Consider the following 25072-nt stretch of genomic DNA (forward strand, 5'->3'; position numbering starts at 1 on the left):
GTCAAAAGTAAATATATATACTCGCCATTGAAGAAAATGGTTTCCAAAGTGAAAGTTATCTCCAGAAAATAACACTTGCAGAACCCGCTCTTTGTCTATTCCTTTGGGAAGAAACTGCATCAGAAAATTTCTCTCATTTTCAGACAGATGAGACAGCCAAACCTGTAACAATTTCAATGCAAATTACAAAAGGCATGAGATTAGCAGACAGCAGAGATTAGAAGCAATTGTGATTATGGATAACAAGAATATTACCTCATAAGAAAGCACCTTTGTGAAGTCCTTTAGTTCAAAAACTTCATGAGGAAGAGTCAAAACATCTGCCAAGACACTGTTGTAATGATCTGTCGAATCTGTAAATGGCCGCCTTAAATCGAATGCCTTCGATTTAAGCCGATTTGTTCCCTTTTGGAAACAACTTCTTTTTTCCTCCCATCCCACTCAAGGGAAATACAACATTTTGTGTTCAAATCATTTCTCGGAGGCTCTAGCCTTTTCTTTTTGGTTTTGTATTGGTCCAAAGAATTACAGCCAGCAATGCTAGCACCGTGCAGCCTCTTTCTCCGTTGATCAGCAGCCATTGCTATCAGATGTCAAAAGAACCGGCAGCCAACATTTTCCTGCATATGCAAGCAGAAAGTCGGTACAAAATCGTATGGCACCAAGAAAAAAAATTGAACCATTAAAAATAAAAGCAGAAACCTTTGAATCAGAACAAATCATAAGACAGTTTAATCAGGCAAAGCAAAACACATGCACCGCATTTAAATGCATATACACACATAAAATTTTACCAGAAAACAAATCTTAAGCATGTTACAAAACTAAATTTTAAAGTGATATTGTAAACACAATTCCAAAATTCTAATTCGGTTTCTGCTTTGTGAAATGAGGGACCCCGGCTGCTTTGAACCAATATGTATCATGCCAGAAACGGAGCTTTACAACCAGAGCAGCAGTCACATCAAATCAAATAATCTGAAGAAATAACCTGTTTCCAGCAAATTAACTAAAACAGGCAAACTGATAACTGATTCTATCGTTTTTCTTTTAGTCATGCTAGTCGAAACATAAGCTGAAGTAAAAACGGCAACAAAGCTAATAAAGTTGAAAATTTTCCATTTACACCAAGTGCATTTACTCAACTCAATATTTGCATCTGGATTTAACACATCATTAAGTATGCAGCACATAGAAACTCTATCCACAATAAAAAAACTAACAACTGCAATAATCCAACACAGGCAAAAAAATACACACCTTTTTTATAGAAGAAACAAACACACTTCAAAATTAAAATAAGATAAAGTAGCAATCATCCAACAAAAATCGGCCTCTAATCAGAAAGAACAAGAAAAACAAACAAACAACAGAGAAGCATTGAAAATCAAAAAACTAAACAAGCAAACAAAAACCGCAGACTTTTTAAATATATATCGTAACAAAGGAGACCCATTTGATATATAAAAGAACAAACCCTAAAAACCCCCCAGAAAATATTTCCTTTCGAAGAAACAAACAGAAAGGTACCCTGAAAAAAGAATGAGCGGTGGATTGAGAAACAGGCAAACATGGGGGGAGGGGGGCAAAGGGAGCAGATAAACGGTCGTAAGCAATTGGCACGGAAGGGACGGCGATAAAGAAATAAAAAAAAAGGGTTTGTGTTAACTTATCCAATAAAACGGAGAGAACAGACACACACACACACACAGAAGTAAAGAGAGAAAGAGAAGAGTGTAAGGGAGAGATAAAGACTGGGATTCTCGGAACCGTTATGTCAAGGCATCGAATCGCTCGTTCGCGCTTAAGAGGCTCGGCTCGGCTCTTACCCTCTCTCCATAGTCCAGCCGCTCCCCACTCCTCGCCTTGCTTTTAAATTTTTAAATTTTTTATTCAACATTTTTCTTAGTCTAGAATTATAATTTTATTTGTATTTTTAATTTATTTTTAAATATTTTAAAGTAATTATAAGGTAATGTTTATATAAAAAAAATTTAGTTGCATGAATTAAGTAGTCTCAATGGTAAATGACTTGTTATTCCTTGAGGACCCGAATGTGAGCGTTCGATGTCAAAAGATTTGAGATTTATCGTTGAACATATATTATCTTGTACTTATCTCATATTAATAAAAAAATCATTTTATTATATGATAATAGATATATTTTGAAGACATAACTACTTGAATCTAAAATTTTTCGAAAGAACAACATTTTTTTAATCATTGAAATCATGTGTTAAAACCATGTTTTAATTTATAATATTATATTGGTTATATTTTCTGCATAAAAAATATTTATAACCTTTTTCACATATTTAAATTAAAAAGATTATTATATAATTAAATATTTATAAAATCACAAATTTTAACATGTTATAATAAAATTGATATCATCTAAATCAAAATTTAAGAGACTAACATCTTAAAAAATAAAAAAAATAAAAATGTTAAAAATATTATAATTAAAAATATTAATTAAATTAAAATTAAATCAATTTTATTTATGAAAAAAAATGTAGATTTATATATGTGGTGATTTATCAACAATAATCGGCTCGGCTAATCAACCTACTAAGAGGGGCAGGGGGTTGACGGTAAATAGCAAACAAATCATTGGATCCCGTGGACTTCCGCTTCTAAAAGTAAACGTTTATTAATATATTATTATGCTCTCCCATTCTATTTCACATTATCATATGACTTAACCTCCACCTTTTCTTTTTTTTCAATTTCATCCCTAAATTATTTTTTCTTTCAATTTTGTCCTCCGTTGTATGCTGAAAGAGTCGGAGTCTTAAAAATGCTACAATATTCGATTGTAGACTGAATAGCGTTCAAGTCCAAAGAGCATCAACAAACGATTCACCGGAAAATCTGGGAAAATTATTCAGAATTCAGAGAAATATCAACTGGCAGCGGTAGCAATTATCCCGGTACAAAAAAACGGCACTAATGATGCCCCGAAAGTCCGGGGCAGCAGAAGTAAAAGTCTGCTACAAACGTTCGGCATTATCGAATAAAATTAAAGAGCTTATTTTGCAATTATCCAACAATACGAGGGGGAAAAAGAACAAAACTTGAGCCTCCTCAGTGTAGCATTTTTATGCAATATCAGAAAAGAACACAGAAGCGTCCATAGTTCGCTCCTTTCACTCTTAAAAGTTTTCAAATTTATCATACATGTCAAATTTTTTGCCTACTAGGCAAGAGACTTGTACACAAATAGAAATTACGCAAATCAAGCAATTTATAGGGAAGTCGGAAAGAAATGAGTGAACTTTTAGGTCCAAAAGTTTACCTACGCCTGTTGGCTTTTAGAGCTTGGAATGAGCCGGGACATAGTTCTTCCTTCACACGACATGGAAGGGTAAGAGGGGTCGGAGTCACCGGGTTGAAACTTGTGGATGGTGGTATCAAAGAGCCAGATGAACAGATTCAAGGTCAGCATGAAGATCATTAATCTTTTGCAGAAGCTCCTTCAAATAACCAATGGCATCTCCAAGTATTGAAGCCCTATCCATCTGCGACAGAATAAGCACAATGCGCAGCAGCCGTGGATATAAGTTTCAATTAAAGGGTGCATGCTCTCAAACTATCGATATAAATTATGTGAGACCAAATGCCAAGCATCAGGATTCTAACTTTGTATCACAAAAGAATATCCCAGTCCACAATCATCAATTCCTTGAGAACTTCAAAAGATAATATACCTTGCTATTATTAGGCACCAACAGACCTAAGCATGTAAAGCCTATCATTGAGCTTCTTCCTCCTCCGTCTCTCTGCCATCAGATTTTTTGCCGGCATCCCTTTCTTCTTCCCCTTTTGATCTCCACAACCAGTGGGCAGCTAGAAAATAGTTGGGCTGAAAAAAAAATGCAACAATTAAGCCATGAAGCAAATATGCAAAGAAGGAAGTCTAAAGTTGATTTAATCACTTGGACATCAGGAGGGATTCATGAAAACTCTAAGAAAACTTTAATGAAACTTCTTCACCGAAGACTCGGTATCCAATCCATGCAATCATCAGAAGTTGATGATCAATATCTTACTTCATCTTCCGGAGGGAGGGAAACCTCCTGTTCCTGAGCCACAAACTTCGCATTTACCTTTCGATCATTTCACAGATCAGGAAGTTCACGTAAACGGCTCATTTTCAGAAGGCCCTCAAAATTCTGGCTCATTTGCAGAACAGTCATTCATGTTGGGCACTGGGGATCCTTTTTCTAGTAGCTATTCAGGTGCTAGGTTAACAGAAAAATCTGCTGTGGATAAAGAATTACTGGAGGGTAAGGGACAAGAGAAACGGATTGAAAGGCATGATTTCTCGGAGTGGTTCTGTGTCAGGGTCTGAGAACAATGTTTTAGAGCCAGTAGAGACAACTTTGGACTGTGGTGAGTTACAAAGTAGAACCCATAGTATGGCTCTCTTAGTTTTGGTAATCTGTCAAAAAGATTTTTTCACTAAATGCCATTTTTTTGTATTAATTGAATCTTGAAATTGAAATGGTGCAGGTGGCAATGGCATGTTGTGCAGTAATGAAATTGGATTAGATAAACCAGTTGGAGAAGACCCCTTTAATGATAGGTGACTTCCGTTTAGTTGTACTGTTGGAGCTTTAGTGTGTTTTTTTTTTTTTGGCACAGCTACATAATGCTGATCCCCCCCCCAACACCAAATTTGGCATTTGATAATCGACATGAGCGCACATCTATGCACACACAGCAGTCTCATTTTGGTTGTTAACAATGTTTTAACCTTTAAACTTTATTTGTAAAAAGCGTTCTAACTGTGCTTTTGTGTTATTTTTTATAGGTTATAGTCAATGATGCCGAAACGGCATGATAAAGTTTCACAGGTTTCGTCATCCCAGACTATCAATTCTGATAAAAAAAAACAGTATTATTTGTGAAGCAGAAAAATTCTACAACCCTTTCAACTCAGGCAAAGAGGAGCATAGAAACCGAGGCAGCAGACAAGAAAGATGCAGTTATGAGAAGTACCTCATCTTTCAATGACTCTGAAGTGTCCGAGGCATCATCATTCATCGAGATTCTTAAGAAGCCGGCTCATCTTCAGGGAACCGACGCAGCAGCTTTTGAGCCAACATCTGATGCTGCATCACAATCTCCACGGAGTGGTAAGAAAAAGGGGAAGAAGGGGAGACAGATCGATCCCGTCCTGCTCGGTTTCAAGTTTACGAGCAACCAAATTTTGATGGGTGAGATCCAACGTCTCGACGACTAATTTTTCTCGTCTACTTGTACTGTGTCGTGTCGTACATTCCCTGTAATTTTTTCTTGGAAGTTTTGTTAGGCTTATTTAACGCACATTTTGGGGTTAAATCTTCGCAGTGAGTTAATCAGAGTTAAATATATGAAATTGATCTACTGAGCATTATCAAATAAGTACAGTTTGGGTCATGAAATTGATCGTATAATACTTGAAATGTAGCATTAAAATTGAAAATAGAATTTATTGTTACGAATAAAATCGATTAGTTTAGGTAGTTGAATCAGATTTTAAATTTACATTTAATTATATTTAAACCAATGGTCAGATCGTTTATCAAATCTAACTACTGCTCAACGATAAACTTCAAATGACGTGTCACATCTTCCCTCATAATCAATTTAGTTCATCTATTATTAAATGTATCAGATTAGTCCTTTATTTATAGATTGGTTCATATTCGTCCCTTATTGAATGAATTATTTAATCCATATAATAGTAAATGGAATCAAATAAGAGCATTTGTTTTTACAGATTTAACATTTGTTATAAATAAGGGTTCAAGTCTCGTATAAAAATAAATATCCAAAAGAAATCTAAAAAATAAATGAATTAAGAATTAATTTTCCAGATCTCATATTAAAATTCTATAAATAATGGTTCGAGTCTAGTAGATAATATATATTTTCAAAAATTAAAAAGATGTTGCAAATGAGATTTTTTTTAATTAATCACTAGTATCCGATCTATTGACCGACTAATCTAATTCAGGTACTGCAGAGGTAAAGTCGACCCTCCCAACCCAATTTGCTCCATTCGTAAACACCATGATTTGAACCCCTAACCTTGTTTAAGGGACCTAATACCTCATCTCACTAGACCAATTGATTGTTGATACAAACGAGAGTTTTAATTGATGTAAAAATATTATTCTCATAGATAATAAAAAATAAATTTTATTTTATTTAACCTTAAAAATATATTAAGAAAAAAATAGCCTTTAGTGGACTCCAAATAAATAAAACAAATATTATGTTTCTAACTACATCCAATCTAATATAATCAATTAATTGTAAATGATTATCTCATTTTATGTTCCCAAAATGCCCTTAATTTCAAGTGAAATGTCAATGAGATTCAAGTGAAATACTTATATTTAGTCATGTTCTGTCGTTTAAGCCTTATGGTCTCTCCCTTCAAAGTAAAACAAAATCGAGAAATTGTTCGTTATCAAGATCAGACCCAATCCTTCATTTATAGAAACCCTAGCCATCCCTCTCTCTTGCTCTCTGCAATTGCATAATCATTATCTTTTCGAAGCCTATATATTTCTCTCCCTGTCGAGCCATCTGATCCCTCTCTTTCTGCCTCTTCGTCGCCGTTTCTCGCGACCTTAGGCCGTTTCGCCCGCTCCGATCTCCGTCTTCCGGATTCTATCAGCTTTCGTTTTCCCCGATGGATGAGGGAAAATTCGATCTGCCGGATGATCTCCTATCTTCCAAAATCGACTCTGACCACTCCCCCAAAGGTATTATTATTACGTTTACTTTAAAAATTTTCTGGTTCTCTCATTTTTAATACTCTTTGGATTTCGATCGTATTTGGTTTCCGGTTTCAATTTAATATGCTGGTTTGTCTGAGGTTCTATTGTATTTTTTGTGCGACCAATAGATCAACCAACTTCGGAGAGCGGCATACCTTTGTCCCCTCAATGGCTTTACTCTAAAGTGGTTGATCCTAAGATGTTACCTGCTGGAGTGTCTGCGGTATGGAGCTTTTATTTCCCTTTATCAAATTCTTTTTAGGGCACTGATTGGAAATTGGAATATGACTGTTTGATTTGCTAGTTTTATTTTCTATCATATAGTGGAATTGTATTTTTCATTGTTTAATGCTCTGATCAGAAATATATATTTGATTTGTATCTTGTGACTATTTTTTCATCTTGATTTTGTCTTGTTTCTGTGGTATAATTTGTTTACTCTGAACAGGATATAAAATCACCGAATTTGTTGCCCCATGGAGCCTCTGGTGATCCCAATCTGAAAGATAGTTGGCGTTTAGATGGTTCTCAGGACAAGAAAGAATGGAGGAGGGCTGCACCTGAACTTGAAAACAGTCGCCACTGGCGTGAAGAGGAGAGAGAAACTAGCTTACTTGGCCGAAGGGATAGCAGAAAAGAAGACTGGCGCCCTGATATCTCTTCAAGTATGGATGCTTCTGAAAATAGGAATGTTTCTTCTGAGCGATGGCAAGATGTTAGTAGTCGTGGTTCAGGGCTTGAATCTCGAAGAGAGAACAAGTGGTCTTCAAGATGGGGTCTTGAAGACAAAGAAAAGGATTCTCGAAACGAAAAGAGGACAGATGCGAAGAAGGAAGATGCCCCTTCCGAGAAACTATCTTTTGCTAGTGGGGGGCGCCTAGCTTCTGAGCGTGAGAATGATTCTCGTGATAAATGGAGGCCACGTCATCGTTTGGAAGGTCATGCTGGTAGGTCTGCTTCTTACCGCAGTGCTCCAGGATTCGGTTTGGAGAGGGGACGAGTGGAGAGATCACATGTGGGTTTTACAGCAGGACGAGGGAAGCCGCAACCTGTTTCTGTTACTGGAGCTCTTCCAGGGGATAAAAACAAGACTTTTAATGCATATTGCTACCCAAGAGGAAAACTCCTTGACATTTACCGCAAGCAAAAGACTGCTCCAAATTTTGACACCCTGCCCGATGAGATGGATCATTCATCAACGATAACCCAAAATCATATTGTTGAGCCTCTGGCTTTTGTTACTCCTGTCGCAGAGGAAGAGGTATGATCTTATAATTTGATTTATAGAAGAAAATTCTACCCATTTTTATCCTTATATATTGTTGCCTGATTCTTACAGGCTGCCATTGGAGATATATGGAAAGGAAACACCACAAGCAGTGATGTGATTTGCGATTCATTTAGGGACACAAGTAGGGATCAAATGAAAGCATTGCTGCTAGTGTTGCATTTTTGTTCCAAACTTACCTAGTAAATGATTAGATACCTTGGAGAAGCTAATTATGTTCCCATCCTAATCCAGGTCTTATTGATGTGATTTCAGGTGAAGAAAAACAATGTTTCTTGGTTAACAGGGAGGACAGTGTTGAATCTGGTGAGAAGGCTTCCGTAAACAATAATTATCAAGGGAATCATGCTGAGACATTTAATTTGTCAGATTCACAGATGACTATGAAGAAAGGTAGGAAACTTTCAGTTTTAGTTGTTTGCTATCAGCAATCCAGTAAGGATGGCACTTATGTTTTGTTTTGCTTGTCATTACAGAAATAAATAGTTCAAAGGAAGGTGGACAAAAATATATGACACCATCTGGTATTGATGTAACCAATGCTTTCGGGTCAAATGAGGATATCGATGGTTCTGCAAGATACATGGATGGATTGAAATCTTTTGATAATCGACCTGTAGCTGATATGAAAATAGAAAAGGACTATAGTGTGGAGGAAAATGTATCATCTATGCAATTTGGAGTGGGAAGCGAGGTTTCTGAAGGCTCAAGCTCTCTATTTGGTTTTCAGTCACTGCAGCCTACTCTCGATTGTGACCAGATAAATTTTGAGGGCAATAAGGAAGCACATTCACTTGAAAGTACTGGCCCTCCCGAAGAATTGAGTTTATTCTATCTTGATCCTCAAGGGGTAATTCAGGGACCATATATGGGGATTGACATAATTTCATGGTTTGAGCAAGGCTATTTTGGTACAGACTTACCTATTCGATTGGAAAATGCTCCTGATGAATTGCCTTTCCAAGAACTTGGTGAAGTGATGCCTCACCTAAGGATGAATTCTGGTTCAGCCTCCAGTGGCAGTGCAGTTGCAAGATTGCAGATACCTGATTGTTTTGAAGGGATCTCGGAAGAGACCATATTTTCTGCTTCTAATCCTGCTACAGAACTGAAGGGATCTGCCATTGGACATAAGCAGCAGCAGTTTTTGTCTGCTTTTGAGACTCCTGATGCTAATTTTCAGTCAAAAGGGCTTTCTCAAAATTATCATTCTGAGCACCAGTATTATGAAGATGAAAAGCTCCATAAATTTGCTGCTGCTCATGCAGATGGTAAGTTTAACGGGTTGGACCTACTGTTGATTTTATTAGTCATTGTGTTTGACTATAATGCCTGTTTTCTTGTGTAATGCAGAAATTATCTTGAGAGAAGGCCTGGAAATGCTGGGGCTGAGCCTTTGAAAGTTTCTGTTGAAATTCAAGATCCTTTTGGCAATCCTTCAAGCCATCTGCCCATTGCAAATGAATTTTCAAAAACCAATTTACCTTCTCATCGTGGTGATGCGTTACTTCCTGATGCTTGGCCTGATGCTTATAGAAGAAATGCTGTGTATAATCCTAACATCCGTGTAGGCAGTCCCTTATCTCGCAGGGAACAAGAATGCAATGGTTTAGACTTACAGCACCTAATGTCACAAAAGTTGCCCAGTGAATCACATCATGAGGAAAATCATTTGTTTCATTCCTTTTCACATTCAGCTGGATTTGGTGCTGAGCAAGTTCATAGTTTTGATCTGACGCAAAGCAAGAATCTCGATCACCAGCAATCAATACATCTTTCAGCTCCACATATGGAACATCTTTTGGAACTTCAATTTGAACAGCAGCGGCAGTTGGAACATCAGCGGCAGCAGCAGTTGGAACATCAGCGGCAGCAGCAGTTGGAACATCAGCGGCAGCAGCAGCAGTTGGAACTTCAACGACAGCAGCAGCTTGAACTTCAGCGACAGCGGCAGCAGCAGCTTGAACTTCAGCGACAGCGGCAGCAGCAGCTTGAACTTCAGCGACAGCAGCAGCAGCAGCTTGAACTTCAGCGACAGCAGCAGCAGCAGCTTGAACTTCAGCGACGGCAGCATCAGCTTGAACTTCAGCGGCGGCAGCAGCAGCTTCGTAACCATCAAATTAAGTTGTTGCAGCAACTGCAACAACAACATCTACAACAGCAGCCTTCTCAAGCTCAGGAGTTGCTACTCAATCAATTGCTGCAACATCAGGTTTCTGATCCTGGTTATGGCCAGCACATATTTGATGCTGCTAGGGACAACCTGCTTGATCAGGTTCAGTTAAAAAGGAATCTTCTGAGTGAGTTGCAGCAAAATTCTCATGCTTCGAGGCAATTGGATTCATCACTGGAGCAGATTATCCAAGCCAATATTAACCAGAGAGCAGTCCAAGAGCATCAGCTTCATCTTCAACGTGAGCAGTTTCAAGTAGAGCAATTATCTAGGGCTCTGAACCAACAATTAGGTATGGAGGGGGTAGACAACATGCTGGTTCTTGGTCTGTTGATGAAGTCGGTCAGGTTGTCAGGAATCCTAGCATTCATGCCCAGGCTCAACCGGTGGGATTGAATGGTTCAGATATTCACCAGAAGAGGTTTTACTCTTCAGAAGAGCAGTTTAACAATCTTAAAAGGAATCATGCTTTGCTTGAGCAACAGCAGCAAGGGGCTATTGACAATTTAAATTCTCCAGATCTATCTGACCATCTCTATATGCACTCTAACGACCGACTGGGATCATTTTCTTCTGGTATCCATTCTCTTGGCCGACAATTTTCGGGTGATGTGTATACTTCTCATCCAGATTTAACAGATAGCTACCAATCTAGGCAAAATGAGGAACTAGAAAATAGTTGGGTGGAAAAACAAATGCAACAATTAAGTCTTGAAGCAGATCTGCAAAGAAGGGGGTCTGAAGTTGATTCAAGGACTTGGACATCAGCTGGAGGGATTCATGAAAAATCTAAGAAAGCTTTAATGGACCTTCACCAAAAATTTGGTGTCCATTCCACACAGTCATCGGAACTAGATTATCAATATTCTACCTCATCTTCGAATTTACCTTTTGATCATTTCACTGATCAGGAAGTTCATGTGAACAGCTCATTTTCAGAAGGCCCTCAAAATTCCGTCTCATTTGCAGAACAGTCATTCAAATCGGTCTCTGGAGATATGTTTTCTAGTAGTTATCCAGGTGCAGGGTTGATGGAAAAATCTGCCATGGACAAAGAATTAATTGAATTGAAGGGTAAGGAGAAGAGAAGTGGATTGAAAGGAAAGATTTCTAGGAGTGGTTCTGTGTCAGGGTCAGAGGACTGGGAGCAAGCAGAGGCATCTTTGATCTGTGGTGATCTACAAGGTAGAACCCATATCCAGCATGGTTCTTTTAGTGATAAAGCTTCTCAGGTTCCATCATCCCAAAATGTTTACTCGGAACAAAATGCAGTGCTTATGAAGCAGAAAAGCCTTGCAGCATCTGGTACGATGTCTTATTTTTTATTATATATAGAAAAGAACTGCAAAGTAAATACATGTCTATACTTGTATTGATTACAGAATCATTTGTTTCGTTTAATGTTGTGCAGAAGGGAGACAGGAAGGCATGGCAATGAATGCAGGCGCAGGTGCGAAGAGGAGCACAGAAACTCAGGCATCGGGCAAGAACAATGCAGGTATGAGAAGGACCTCATCTTATAACGATGCGGCAGCGTCCGAGGCGTCATCATTCATAGATATTCTTAAGAAGCCGGTTCATCTTCAAGGAACCGAGGCAGCACCGTACGGCTCTGCTTTTGAGCCGTCATCTGATTCCGCTTCACAAGCTCCTCGAGCTGGCAAGAAAAAGGGGAAGAGGGGAAAACAGATTGATCCTGCCTTGCTGGGTTTCAAGGTTTCAAGCAACCGCATTTTGATGGGTGAGATCCAACGCCCTGATGATTAATTGTTCTCATCTGCGCGTACCGTATCGTGTTGTACATTTCCCGTAAAAAAAATTTCGTTTTGCTGTCTTTAGATAATTTTCATTTCTGTACAGACTCATAGTTGATTGATTGATTTTTCGGTCTGATCAATTTTGGTATAGTTTTATAATCAAGTGTGGTTGGTACTTTATATTATTAATCTATTTTATTTTAATCTCTCTATCGTTACTTTCATTAATATTTTAATGAAACTGTTATTTGACAATTAAAAAAAGGGTAAAATATAGTAATGGTCATTGAATTTTTCTAAAATTTTCACTTAGGTGCCCTAACTTTTAAAACTTGCAATATCTCTCAATATTTAGTCCGTTTACAATATGGTATTTCAACAGTTATGTTGGAGATCATATTACAAATGGATTAAATATTGAGGGATTGTATTATAAGTTTTAAAAGTTAGGGGATCTAAATGAAAGTTTTAAAAAAGTTTAGTGGTCATTACTATACTTTACCCTTAGGATAAATATGATGAAAATGTCATAAAAAATGGTTTATTACCCTCTTCGTCCAGTTTTTTCACGTTCTTCTTTTTCTTGGTTTTTTGTTCATATCGTTTTATTTTATACCAATGACAGTTCTTTGGCCGTCTTTTTTCTCTCAGCTTTTTACCTTATTAATATACCAATTATTAGTTGATCTGTCTATACCAAGTGTTAAATCTTTTAAATAGTCAAAGGTTTGATTAAATTGAATTAGAAAATTAATTAATAAAATAAATTTAATATACATAGTTATACAAAAGTTGCATATATTTTATTCAATATATATTTAATATTTTTTTTTAAATTTAAACAATTAAGAATTAATTAAGATAACATGATTCAGTCTCATGGATATTGACCATCAATGTTGTCTCACTTCAACACGATTATCTATTGATCAGGGAGCAGTCGTCGGAGAGAGCGAGGACTTTGATATCTTCTCTAGGAGTAGTTTCGTGTATTGATCCTATGAAGTAGTAACTTCCCATCCAGGTTATGTGAAGATTAATCTTGATAGTGCTTTTGAGCCTATTGGACGTATAACGGCTGTGAGGATTATCGCCTAAAGTTCTGTTGACCAGGTATTTAGCGGCATGGCTGCATCATCACCGGGATGTGTTGAAGCTGAGCTTTTGGAGATTTATGCTTTGTATGCATCACTTCTTTAGGCAAGTGAGTATAAGTGAATACATGTAATTTTTAAATCGGACTCAACGCTTGTAGTCAACAAGATGTCTCGACCGGATGAGGACTTGTCCACTTTAGGTTATCATCCTTAGAAAACTCGTAGGATTTTGGATGCTAATTTACATTATAAAGTATGTTTTGTTCTTAGAGTTTGTAATATGTGGCACATACTTTGGTTATCTTGTATTTTGGGCTCTTCGTTTTGGAAATATCTTGTATTTTGACTCGGTTTGTCTGAGAATATTACATCTGTTGTATCAATGATTCTTCTTCTGGTAATACAATGTCTTAGGACACTATTTTTCCATATAAGTCTTAGAAGGGATTTTTGGTGAGACCTATTTTCTATATAAAAAAATTAATTAAGAGTTGTTTAAACATATAAATAATATTTTCAACACACGCACAAAAAATTCTACACTTGTTTTTACCTTAAGAAAAAGTTTATATTTTTAGTTAAAATATATAAATTGATTATTAAATTATATTTAATTGATTTTTTGTTATTAAAATTTTAAAAATTATAAAATAATCATTAAATTTTAAGAAATTATAAAGTAATTATTAAATTTATTGAACTATTATAAAATAATATTTAAATTTTTCAAAATTATTTTATTTATAATATATATAGACTATTTTATAACAGCATCAATAAAATTTAATAATTATTTTATAACTGCGCCTCCAAACAAACAACTGCAAATCGCAAATTGCTCGTAAGTAAAATCTGGTTCACATTCTCCGTCAGGTAAAGTTTGTTGGTGTTACGTTTTATCAACAACAACAAGATTGGCGACCAGCATTGAATCCGTTTGTAGATTCGAGAATCGTTTGGACTTGGATTAGATCGGATCGTATCAGATCTTGTGTTCATAGACTTGACCCTCCGCTTCATTTCTCTTTATCTACGCAGATGCTGGTGTATGTTTTTTTTTTCCTTTCATTTCTTCCTTTTCGTATGACTTGAACGAATGTTGCTGCATTTTTTGTCAGTAGTAACTGTAGCTCTGCTGAAGTTCTTGACTGGCTGTTGATTTCTTCTTCAGCTTTTCTTGAGGGGGATTCAAGTTTCTAAACCATGGGAGATTGGGTCATTGGAGCATTCATCAACCTCTTTGGAAGTATTGCCAAAAACTTTGGGACTAACCTTCTTAAATTAGGTCATAATGAGGTATGGAATTTGCTAGATTTTTGTTTCTTTTCAGTTTCCCAGACTCATGTTGATCAATTACTTTTTAGATAATATTTAGCGTTCTTGCCAAGTCATAAAATCATCCATGTACTTCTAGGCATGATTATGTTGCTGCATTAGCGTTCAACAACGCTAGAAAACATACATGAAAACACGTTTACTCAGACTTTTGGTGTTACTGATAGTTCCGTCGGAACATTGTCAAAACTCTTGCTTTCATTTTTTAGATCATATCTGAATCCAGTTGATATGGTGGATTAGTCGGTCTTAAATCCAAAGTGAATATGTTTCTGCCCGTTTTTCCAGGCAAATGGTGAAACATCATCAAATTTGGGAATAAATGTCCTTTCGTTTCCATACCTCATTATTTAGTAATTTGTCCATTCCTATTATAGTGTTACGGCTTTGATTTTCAATTTTAATGCTATTTTTCTTGTCTAATTGGGTCTACTTCAATTCACAGAGAGAAAGATATTCCACAATAATTGGGTGTTTATTTATTCTATATGTGGAGTGAACTAATGTTAAATGTAATTCTTTATTTGCAGGTATTCTAATTTTCATTCTTGGAAATTGTCTAAACTTCATTTCCTTTGGTTATGCCGCTCAGGTTAGTATTCCAAGCCTTCTGATCATAATAGGCTCCATTTAGACAAAATTACATATTAATTTTCTTCCATAAGGAAGCTCTAAGGTTAAGAAGCTAAGTTAAATTCTTTGCCTTAAATGTTGTGGGCTTGATACAAAGTTTTATCCTTAGCCATTTGTTATTGGTAAGTAGCTTTAGAAAGTTGGACGATCATTATTTTTTTACTTATTATTTTTTTTTGATAGGAATTGCACGCCTCGTTAAAAACCTCCTTCATGATTAAAGGAGCTTATAGAGAAGCTCCTTAATCAGCAGATGGAGGAAAAGAGTGCCTTAAGATTTTATTAACCATAGAAAGAACACGATACAACCAGGGAGCCACCCCCAATATGAACAAAACACCAAAAACAGCCACCAACAATCCTACCAGAACCAGCCTAATCTAACAAAGCAACAACAACAGCCTAAAAAAGACTGGCCAAACAAAAAACCTAAATGAGGCCCGATAGACACTCAATCAAACAAAACAACCAGAAAAAAGCCAAGGGTGACAGCTGACTAAAACCATAAAAGCCAACTTCTAACTCAAAGGCCACGGAGCTTTCACATGATAAGAAAACAAAAAAAACACGCATATAGCCGCCTTTCCACCACATCACCACGTCTTGTTGGTTAAAGACCATCCGAACTTCCAGCTCCAGACAAAAAGCATGGCGTAGATCACCTGAACCTTCTACTCCTTCCCCCGCCATCGTCTTCCGACAATAGATACACTACTGCGCCATTAGACTCACAACCCAAATCTTTCCCAAAAGGCAAGGAATTGAACGTATCCTTCTGTTGAGACTGCCCCAATGCTGGAAAATCAGATTCATAAGAGAATCTGCCATCAAAAACAGACACCTCTTCCTCCCAATGCACCTTACTCTGATGGCTCTTGCTTCGGGAACCCCTATACTTTCTTTTAGGAGCTGTAAAATTCCCTTGAAAAAATTGTTTAGATCTAAATTTGTTGCCAGAACCCACCTTAGGTCTCATGTACTGCCTTGCGATACCCTTTGGATTTACGAAAGCGTAGTTGTAAGAACAACCCTCGTGAATCCCTTCCTCCACCTCCCTTATCTCAACCCGACCATCCAACATGGGGAAATCATTAAAATAATCCTTTGAGCCTACAAAAGCACATGCAGACTCACTGTTTTTCCTAAAGGCAACTTCATTATCCCTCTCCACGTGAACCAACAGATCCACTTTATCCTTTAGGCTCACATCTTCCAATTCCTTTGACTCTAAGAGACCATCCTGTATGGGAGAATTAATTAAAAAATCCTTACTCTTCACAAAACCACGTGCAGGCAAACAAGTGTCCTTAAAGACATCCACTGCTTCTCTCTCCGCAGCACCAACAATGTCTTGTGTTCCCCCACTCCCTCCATTTGGGAAAGAACCATCCTCTGACCCCCAACGTCGCTCCTCGGACCCATCATCAAAGCCTCTCCTATGTTCCTGTCCTCCACACCCTCACCCGACAGGATGCTGCCTCTAGCACTAGTCCCCAAACAGCAGAAAATTTTTTCTTCATTCTCAGAACACCTCACGGCCGACTGCACCTCCGAAGAGTGAATGGAACTTCCAGCTTCTTTAAAACCCTCTTCCAGTTTTCAAGAAACTTAACTGGAAAGGCACCAACGAGCTCCCTCACCTTGGATAACGGGGATACGACTGCCTCTTCAAAAGAAGACGACTCTACCCACTTAATAAAAATTCTGCAGCATCCTAACAAGCTGTCTTTGAGAGTTGAGAATTTACTGTCGTCAACAGAACCAACAATGGGAGCCACCATGTGACTAACATCCTTCCTTACATTGTTTCCCTCGACTGAATAAGGACCAGAGAACTTCTTCCTCCAGAAAACATCACGAGGAAGATATCTCGCCATGAATACTCTAATTTTGTTGCCTTGAATCCAAGATCTATCAACACAGTTGATAGCCTTCCTCGCGTCCTTCAGTCTGGTGAAACGAACAAAATCAAACCTACTTCCTCCCTTGCTTCTTTTATTGGGGATGAAAGAATCCACCACCTCGCCATATTTATCGAAAAATAACCAAAGACCTTTGTAATGAAAACTCTCTGGAATGTTGAAAATGATCACAGTGACAGTTTTTCCCAACCGGAACTCTCACCTTATGCATTGTTTGCCGGACACACATTTGATTATGATTTTATTGTTGTCTTCACCAGGTAATTCTTCTGCATCTAAGTCCATCAATCACAGAACCTTGACGATACTAGGTCTGCATCCCTTCACTATTTGTTGATATCAAATAAATTCCTACAGCCTCAGTATTTTATCCCTCCTTCACTGAGCATTGTGCGAGGGGAGGGCAAGGCAAGGGACACCCTTCACTATGCACCCGAGCCTCTGAGTCTTCTGTTTCTTTTTGTTGTTTCTAATTCGTAGTATTAAAAGCAAAGTCAGATGTGTGTTTTTCTTTTGCAACTCAGTTTCTGCAATATGTAATCTACCATCTGATGATTGAAGTACCTCGTTTGGTTTTATAGTTGTTGATCTATGAGAAATGCAGTCTTTTATTATTATTATTATTATTATTATTATTATTATTATTGTGAACAATTGTTAGTTTGACACATTGCAAAATAACATGGTCATTTGTTTGTGTGGTTTGTGGGGGGGGGGGGGAGAATTTGGTATATGGAATCTAATGGCTATAAGACAGCACATGTCTATCCTTTGAGGAAAATTCTAGAATCCAATAGGTGAATGGACTCGTGAAGGAAATGAAACAATTAGGAGCAATTAATGAACAAAATCTTGCGTTATCAAAAGTGGATTTAGTCTATGGTTAGATGAATGAGCCACCAGTTCGATTTTTTTTTCTTGTTATTACCATTATACAAGGCTTTGTGTTGTTGTAACTCTGCTTATTTCATTTTCTTTCTCACATTTTTCTTATTTCTTCCTCTGCAGTCACTTCTTGCTGCCTTGGGATCTGTTCAGTTTGTATCCAACATTGCGTTTGCATATTTCGTGCTAAACAAAATGGATACCGTTAAGTATGTTTTAGCCTGAAGCAAGAGTTAAAGTTTGATAACTAGAAATGAGTAGATTTTATTTCATGGAATGTTTTTTTTCCTCTAACTCTTGTCTCATTGACATTGCCATTACTTCCAGGGTACTAGCAGCTACTGCATTTATAGTTCTTGGAAATTTTTTCCTTGTCGCCTTCGGCAACCATCAGTCTCCTGGTATCTGATCTCACTTGATTTTTAGACATGATTGCATTAGCTTTTGCATCCTGGTTGCATCCCTTCCTCCCGACCATCAGCCAGTTGATGAGAAGGGGAAAAGGAAGACATACAACAATACATGGATATAAATGTGTTGGGTCTTTCTCTCTCTCCCTCTCTCTCCCTCCCTCCTCTCTCTCTCTCTCTCTCTCTCTATATATATATATATATATATATATATAATAATTCAGTTATAAGCATTGAGAGAGAGAGAGACTTGTCCACATACAGGCATGAAGACTGAGCTTTGGTTTCACTGTTCTAAAACAAAATGCATGGGCGGTTTCTGTTTCCTTTTCAGTTTATACACCGGGACAGTTGGCAGAGAAATACAGCAATATAACATTCCTTATTTACTGTCTGATTTTGATCTTAGTTGTTGCATTTCATCACTATATCTACAGGTGAGATTTGGGAGTCAGCTGTTTTAATAACGCTGATGTTTCCATTCTAGACATATTTTAACTGATTGACATGCCTTAGTATGCAAACATTCAGGAGAGGGGAAATGCTTCTTGTTTTCTCAGTGCAAGAGCTTAGACCGTATTGGAACATGCTGCTTCCTTTTTCATATGCTGTGGTTTCAGGAGCTGTAGGATCATGCTCAGTGTTATTTGCAAAATCTCTGTAAGCTGGTTGTTTTAGACGCCATTTATCTTTCAAGTAAAATCTGCATTGTGATTAAATCTAATAATGAATTTCATATTATCTAGATCTAACCTTCTAAGGTTGACAATGTCCACTGGGTATCAGTTGCACAGCTGGTTCACATACTCCGTGATACTTTTATTTCTGAGTACAGCTGGATTTTGGGTAAGAATCATGGCATAATTTATATTTATGCTACTGTCTTGAAGAGAGTGAATTCAGAAGACTTATACTAAACTTTCTTACTGCAGATGGCAGGGCTAAATGAAGGTTTGTCTCTCTTTGATGCAATCCTTATCGTTCCCATGTTTCAAATTGCTTGGACTTTCTTCTCCATTTGTACAGAATTTATATAGTTCCAGGAATACCAGGTTTTCTCTCTCAATCACTCGCACACAAAAAAAATGTATATTATGTCATATTCTTAGTTCAAATCACGTATTTTCCCTGCCTGCATGAATTAGTTTTTAGTGTAATATATATCTTTGGGCAGCAACATCATTTTGCTGGAATATTTATTTATTTTTACTGCATTTTCTTTTTGCAGCTATTGTTTATCGAACAGCCTTATGTTATATTTGCTTTCAATAAGTACTTATCATTCGATAAAAAGAACTAAAGTGAAAATTGATGACCTTTTCAATTTTACATATACCAAAGCTGTAAGGCTAATCATGCAGTTAGTCTGAACAAGCCAGTATTCTTCAACTGTACTCTATCCCCTACCTTCTGGATAATGGAATCAGATGAGCTCAAATGGTGTTTCCTTTTTTGATGAAAACAGGTGTTCGATGGACTGAGAACAACTATGTTCATACTAGGAATGATATCTGTGTTTATAGGCATTTCTTTACTGGCACCCGATGAGCCTAGAGGTACTTAGATCGAGGACTTTATGTAATTCTCTGTATGGAGATTTTGAAGGTGTGAGCTTATTATGACTTCTATATTTCTTAGGTGGTGAAGTAAAGGATAATTCGCATCTGAATTCTAATTTGTCTTCCAGCACTGAAACAGACATGTAAAAGGCAGATTTCTTGGTATTAATAACTCCTGTCCATCATGGGTTGTAATAAATGAGAGCTGATGAAATGTTGCCCACGTCGAAACTATAAGTGCCTGCGTGTACTTGCATAATTGTCCAACTATACTTGACCGGCTGTTCTCATTATTCCTCGTAGGTTTATCTTAGCATCCGAAGATGCAGATAGGGGTGTTCATTCGGTTAATTCGGTGGCCGAACCGACCGAACTACCATTTTCGAATTAACCGAACTTTTTTTTTCTTTAACCGTTAACCGAACCGAACTTTTTTTCGAAAATATTAACCGAACCGAATAAATTTTGGTTAATTCGGTTAATTTTCGAATTAACCGAATTTTTTTAAAATTTTCTAATTTATATAAAATTAAATATTTTATAATTCAAAAAAAACAGTTTATAATTAATTTAAATAATATATAATTATAAAATAAAATTTATATAAATTTTTTAATTAATTAATATTGATTTAGGTTTAAAAGTTATTGAATCTTAAATTATTAATTGGGTTTTAAATGGTTTGGGCTGAGTTCATATGTTATATATAATATATTTAATATTTTTTAATTCAAAAAAATAGTTTACAATTAATTTAAATAATATATAATTATAAAATAAAAATTTTATATAAATTTTTTAATTAATTAATATTGATTTAGGTTTAAAAGTTATTGGATCTTAAATTATTAATTGGATTTTAAATGGTTTGGGCCGAGCCCATATGTTATATATAATATATAATATATTTAAAATTTAAAATTTTAATTCGGTTAATTAACCGATTTCGAATCGAATTAACCGTGAATATCCAAAAAAAACCTTAACCGTTCCCCGACCGAACTAATTCGGTGGCCGATCGAATTAACCGAATTAGTTCGATTCGGTCGGTTAATTCGGTTAAAACCGAATTTTAAACACCCCTAGATGCAGATAATAAAGAGATGAAATCATTTACACAAAGAGTGGTGATGAAGGTCACGGATATACTTGCCAAGGAAAAGGTTCTGCAAATCGGATATGGAGAATTATGATTTAGAAAAATCATTATTCCACTCTAATTTCTGGTGCGCACGTTGATATTGTTAAATCTGTTTGCAGACAACATGTGCGCTATCACTAGGCTTCGGGGAGGATTCCATCAATGCATCAGCGGTTCTTGTAATGCCTATGATGTCATCAAAAATAACCGGCTTTAGAGGAAACGGTTTCGATCGGAGTAGGATACTCTCCATGAGCAATTCAAGTTGGAGTAGGGTTGCAGTGGACGAAGAAAGTGTAAAGATATTAAACGGAGACGGGGTGCTCCCTCAAAGCCCCCGACAGGGACAGCAATGAGCATTGATCTTTGATTCTTTGTTCTTTACATTATTGTTTTTTTTTCCCCTTTTAGTAACACAGTAGCTTAGGGTTGATTTGTCATTGTCGTGCCGAGGTTTTGAGCATATTCTTGCTCATAGGAGCATTACACGGTCATACATGAAACCATTTGAATAGTCCTGCAAGCGTTATTGAAAGGAAAGGAAATATTAGTATGTAATGTAAATTAAGAAAAAGAAATGCATACTGCTGAGTGTTCGATAAAATGCCTCAGAGAAGTACACTATCAGTTTAAGCAAATTAACACCTACGGACGATTGCTAATATTCACTGTGCCGTTGGGAACGAGGAAGACATTAACAAAGAGGCACTGAAATGTACATCAGAATCCAATGCCGGTAAGTGAGATCGATAAAGAAAGCCGAACCCCTGTGGGCTTCATTATTGTCTCTGCCTGTTCCACTTTGTTCATGCGTAAATGGATTAAATAGTTGAGGTAAACGACATAAAGAAATGTAATGGCTTCTGATTTCAACGTAATAAATTAAGCCCTCTTGAGTCTTGATGTGCTAAAGGTTAACCATTCAATAAAAAAAGTTTAAGTACAATGGAGACCATTGAACTATGATAAAATGATTGTTTATGGCCACTGAATTTTTAAAATTTATAAAATGGTCATAGAAGTTATAAATAATTATTAAATTTATCGAATTATTACAAAATAATTATTACAGTAGAGCTGAATGTGCTTTGGGGATAATAGAAAAATGTTCGTATTCATTGATTTGCTCAACAAGAGGTCCCTTTGTCAAAGAAAGTTTGTTCTTTGTAATTAATCGGAATTATTTTAATTGGATAGTTAATTAATACAAAATTATTTATAAACATCATATCCATGAGATCATTTTCTTTTTGCCAGCCTCTTTTTGCACATAATTGTAATGATAACTTTTTAAATATTAAAGCATTCTCATTATCCTGCAGACTTTAAGCTGGAAAGCAAGAAATGCCAAAATTCATGAGAATGGAGAATGAAATAAATAAACAAAGGACAAATATATGCCACCCCCCGGCAGAATTCGGATCTAAGATGTAATTTAATGTTGAATTTTTTAAGTTAAATTAAAGGGTAAATTATATAGTTCCTCATTGAATTATACTCTCTCTCCTATTTTTCTCATCCAACTTTCAATTTGATCAATTTGCTCACTGAATTTTACAATCAAATCATTTTGCTCACTCGACCATTTTCTCTCTAATAGCTGATGAAGTGGCATTTTTTTATTATTTAGTATAAAATAATAAAATAAAAATAGAAGGTGGTCATACCACCGTCAACTGACGTAGATGGTAGACGTTCGATCCTAAAATGGGATGGGTCGCTTCGCCTCTACACCTTGTGTTTGAATCTGACCTCCATTTTTGTCTGAACTTGCTTTGAAGTCCATGAATTTGAGATTGAAAGTGAGAAAATTGAAATGTTTCAGTCCAAATTAACGGGTTTTGGGGACAATTTTTGGTGAAACAACCACCAGATTCAAACTCAAGTGGTCGAGACGAACCGACCCATGAAATTTGGGATCGAACGACCACCATCTATGGCGTTCAATGGTGGCCGGAATGAAAATCACGTGGTGTCCGACGGAGAGAAAATGAATAAGAGAAAGAAAAAGGGTAAATTACACCGTGAGTCACTAAACTTTACTCTATCTCCTATTTTACTCACCGAAACGACGTCGTTTTGGAGTATATTTGAGTTTTTCAAAATGACGTCATTTTGATGCTTGTGTCACATCATAACATCGTTAAATAGTTAATGACAGAGTGAACAAAATGATTCAATCTATAAAGTTCAGTGAACAAATTGATCAAATTGAAAGTTGGGTGAGGAAAATAGAAGAGAGAGTAAAATTCAGTGAGAAACGGTGTAATTTATCCTAAATTAAATAAGAAGGGTTAATTTTATGATAGTTCTTTATAATATTAACTTTTGAATTTAATCGAGTATCATGATTCTGATTCAGTTTGTGAGTTATTAGCTTAAAATTTTCGATTAGAAATGAAGGGATAATCCTAATTATTTCTTAATAGTGTTATCTAATGGTTCAGATCGCAACTAATCTTATAATTATAAAGTTTCTTGAATGACATTCAATTGCTTTCGGATTAATCACCAGTTATAAGAAAAGGTTGCATCAATCACATTAGAATCAAAGGAAAAGAAATGCTCACAGGGGAAATCAAGGCAACAAGATCCAAACATATTCAAGAAACAAAGCATTGGGAAGAGTAACATCTAAATCAACAAGCCCAATTATGTCATATTACCTTTTCCTGCACTCACGATTGAATGTACTGCAGTGTTAGCAGGCTTCTTGTCACCCAAGCATGAAACATACGGTCTGCGGCCGCCGCCGCAGCTCATAGTGCCTTTAGGATTGTTGGTGAACGCGGTCTTCGATCTTCCGTTGCCACTTTGGAGCACACGGTGGACGTAGGAATCCGTCAACACCTCCAACCCCACGCCGTCGCCGATGAAGCCGCTTCCGTAGCCATCGTCGATCTGGCCGCTGCAGCCGGAAGATGTCTCGTTCTTCTCCACTAAGACCGCGGCTCCGCAACATTTGGAGTTGAAGATCAGCAGCATTGCCATCAGAAATAACAACGGTACAGAAATCGAACCTGCAACCCTCATCTTTGTTTGGGTTTTGCTTAAGCTCTCTCTCTCCCCCCCCCCCCTTGCAAAGAGAAAAATGGAAACTAAACAAAGAAATGGGTAAATTATCGTGAAAGTGGGATTTCTCAACTATTCCATCATGTGTTTGGTGAAAATAAATTATTGTTTTTTAATTTATATGTGATCTATATGCAATACATAAATATGATTATATAAAGGGTAAAAGTGTAATTTTTTTCTTTGTAGTAGACTCAATTTATCAATTTCGCCCCTATCGTATTTTTGCATCAATTTATCGTTTAAAGTTATCCAATTACATCATTTTATGTCTTACCTCTAACTTAAAATCTCAAATTATAAATCTTAAACCCTAAACTATAATCGCATAACCTATAAATCCTAAATACTAAAGCCTAAACTTTAACTTAGGGTTTAATAATTTAGGATTTTACCTTAGGTTTAGGGTATAGAATGATATAATTAATAATTTTGATGACTAAATTAATGCGAAAATACGATAAGGATAAAAGTGATTAATTGAGTTTAATATCCCTTTGCCCCTTAAACCTTATATAAATTATTATATCACTATAAATTATTATAAATTTCATATATTTAGAAGATATTTAGAATATTATATCATTTATCTACGTTTGAATAGAAATATAAATGAATTGAATTTAAACGAATACAGTTGTGTTTATTTTTTTTAATTCATTTATTAAATGAGTATAAAATTTTGTTTATATTTATTTATTCAACTTAATAAATAAATATAAAAACACTATACGAATATTTTATCGAATATTTTATTCATTTATACTCCTGTATTTGAGTATATATATATATAACATAAATATTTGAGAAATAATAATAGCCATAGCAATAACGAATTATCCAAGACGGTTTGATTCATGCTCGCAACCATTTGACCGTACTTTTTTCATCTAGAACAAGCATTAAACATGCACAGTTCATTGCATACATTTCCTTTTATCAATAACTATTTGATAGAGTGACGATGAAAACTTTAAATTTTATTATAAATGAGATTAAAAGTTGTTATAAATTATTAATAAAT

At 36.1% G+C, this 25072-nt stretch overlaps 2 protein-coding genes, 1 long non-coding RNA gene and 1 pseudogene across 4 annotated transcripts; 3 read left to right on the forward strand and 1 right to left on the reverse strand.

Annotated features, from left to right (window-relative positions):
• Positions 1-3: 3 nt before the first annotated feature.
• Positions 4-1735, reverse strand: LOC120132774. The gene is made up of 3 exons (XR_005517034.1): positions 1531-1735; positions 256-620; positions 4-162 (listed from the first exon to the last, which is right to left on the reverse strand). It is a non-coding gene; the product is annotated as an uncharacterized LOC120132774 (long non-coding RNA).
• A 2238-nt stretch (positions 1736-3973) lies between these two features.
• Positions 3974-4875, forward strand: LOC120132772. Of its 2 annotated transcripts, none has more exons than XM_039149464.1 (4): positions 3974-4270; positions 4344-4434; positions 4513-4588; positions 4817-4875. In XM_039149464.1, exons 1-4 carry the CDS (start codon positions 4037-4039, stop codon positions 4821-4823), a joined length of 408 nt encoding a protein of 135 aa, XP_039005395.1. In that variant the 5' UTR covers positions 3974-4036; the 3' UTR covers positions 4824-4875. The 2 variants fall into 2 exon arrangements, with proteins under 2 accessions (XP_039005395.1, XP_039005396.1); XM_039149465.1 differs by having other exon boundaries at positions 3977-4265; positions 4339-4439; positions 4516-4588; positions 4817-4864.
• Positions 4876-6419: 1544 nt separating this feature from the next.
• Positions 6420-12142, forward strand: LOC120132674 (protein ESSENTIAL FOR POTEXVIRUS ACCUMULATION 1-like). Its single transcript, XM_039149385.1, is given in 10 exon segments — positions 6420-6761; positions 6905-6999; positions 7225-8037; positions 8116-8188; positions 8320-8457; positions 8541-9348; positions 9418-9895; positions 9962-10621; positions 10624-11542; positions 11649-12142. Coding segments are annotated over 10 exon segments (4413 nt in total). The 5' UTR covers positions 6420-6688; the 3' UTR covers positions 12005-12142.
• Positions 12143-14000: 1858 nt separating this feature from the next.
• Positions 14001-21549, forward strand: LOC120132771 (annotated as a pseudogene).
• The last annotated feature ends 3523 nt before the right edge of the window (positions 21550-25072 follow it).

This window comes from Hibiscus syriacus, unplaced genomic scaffold (assembly GCF_006381635.1).
Source record: "Hibiscus syriacus cultivar Baekdansim isolate YM2019G1 unplaced genomic scaffold, ASM638163v2 tig00110569_pilon, whole genome shotgun sequence".
NCBI classification, from domain to species: Eukaryota; Viridiplantae; Streptophyta; class Magnoliopsida; order Malvales; family Malvaceae; genus Hibiscus; species Hibiscus syriacus.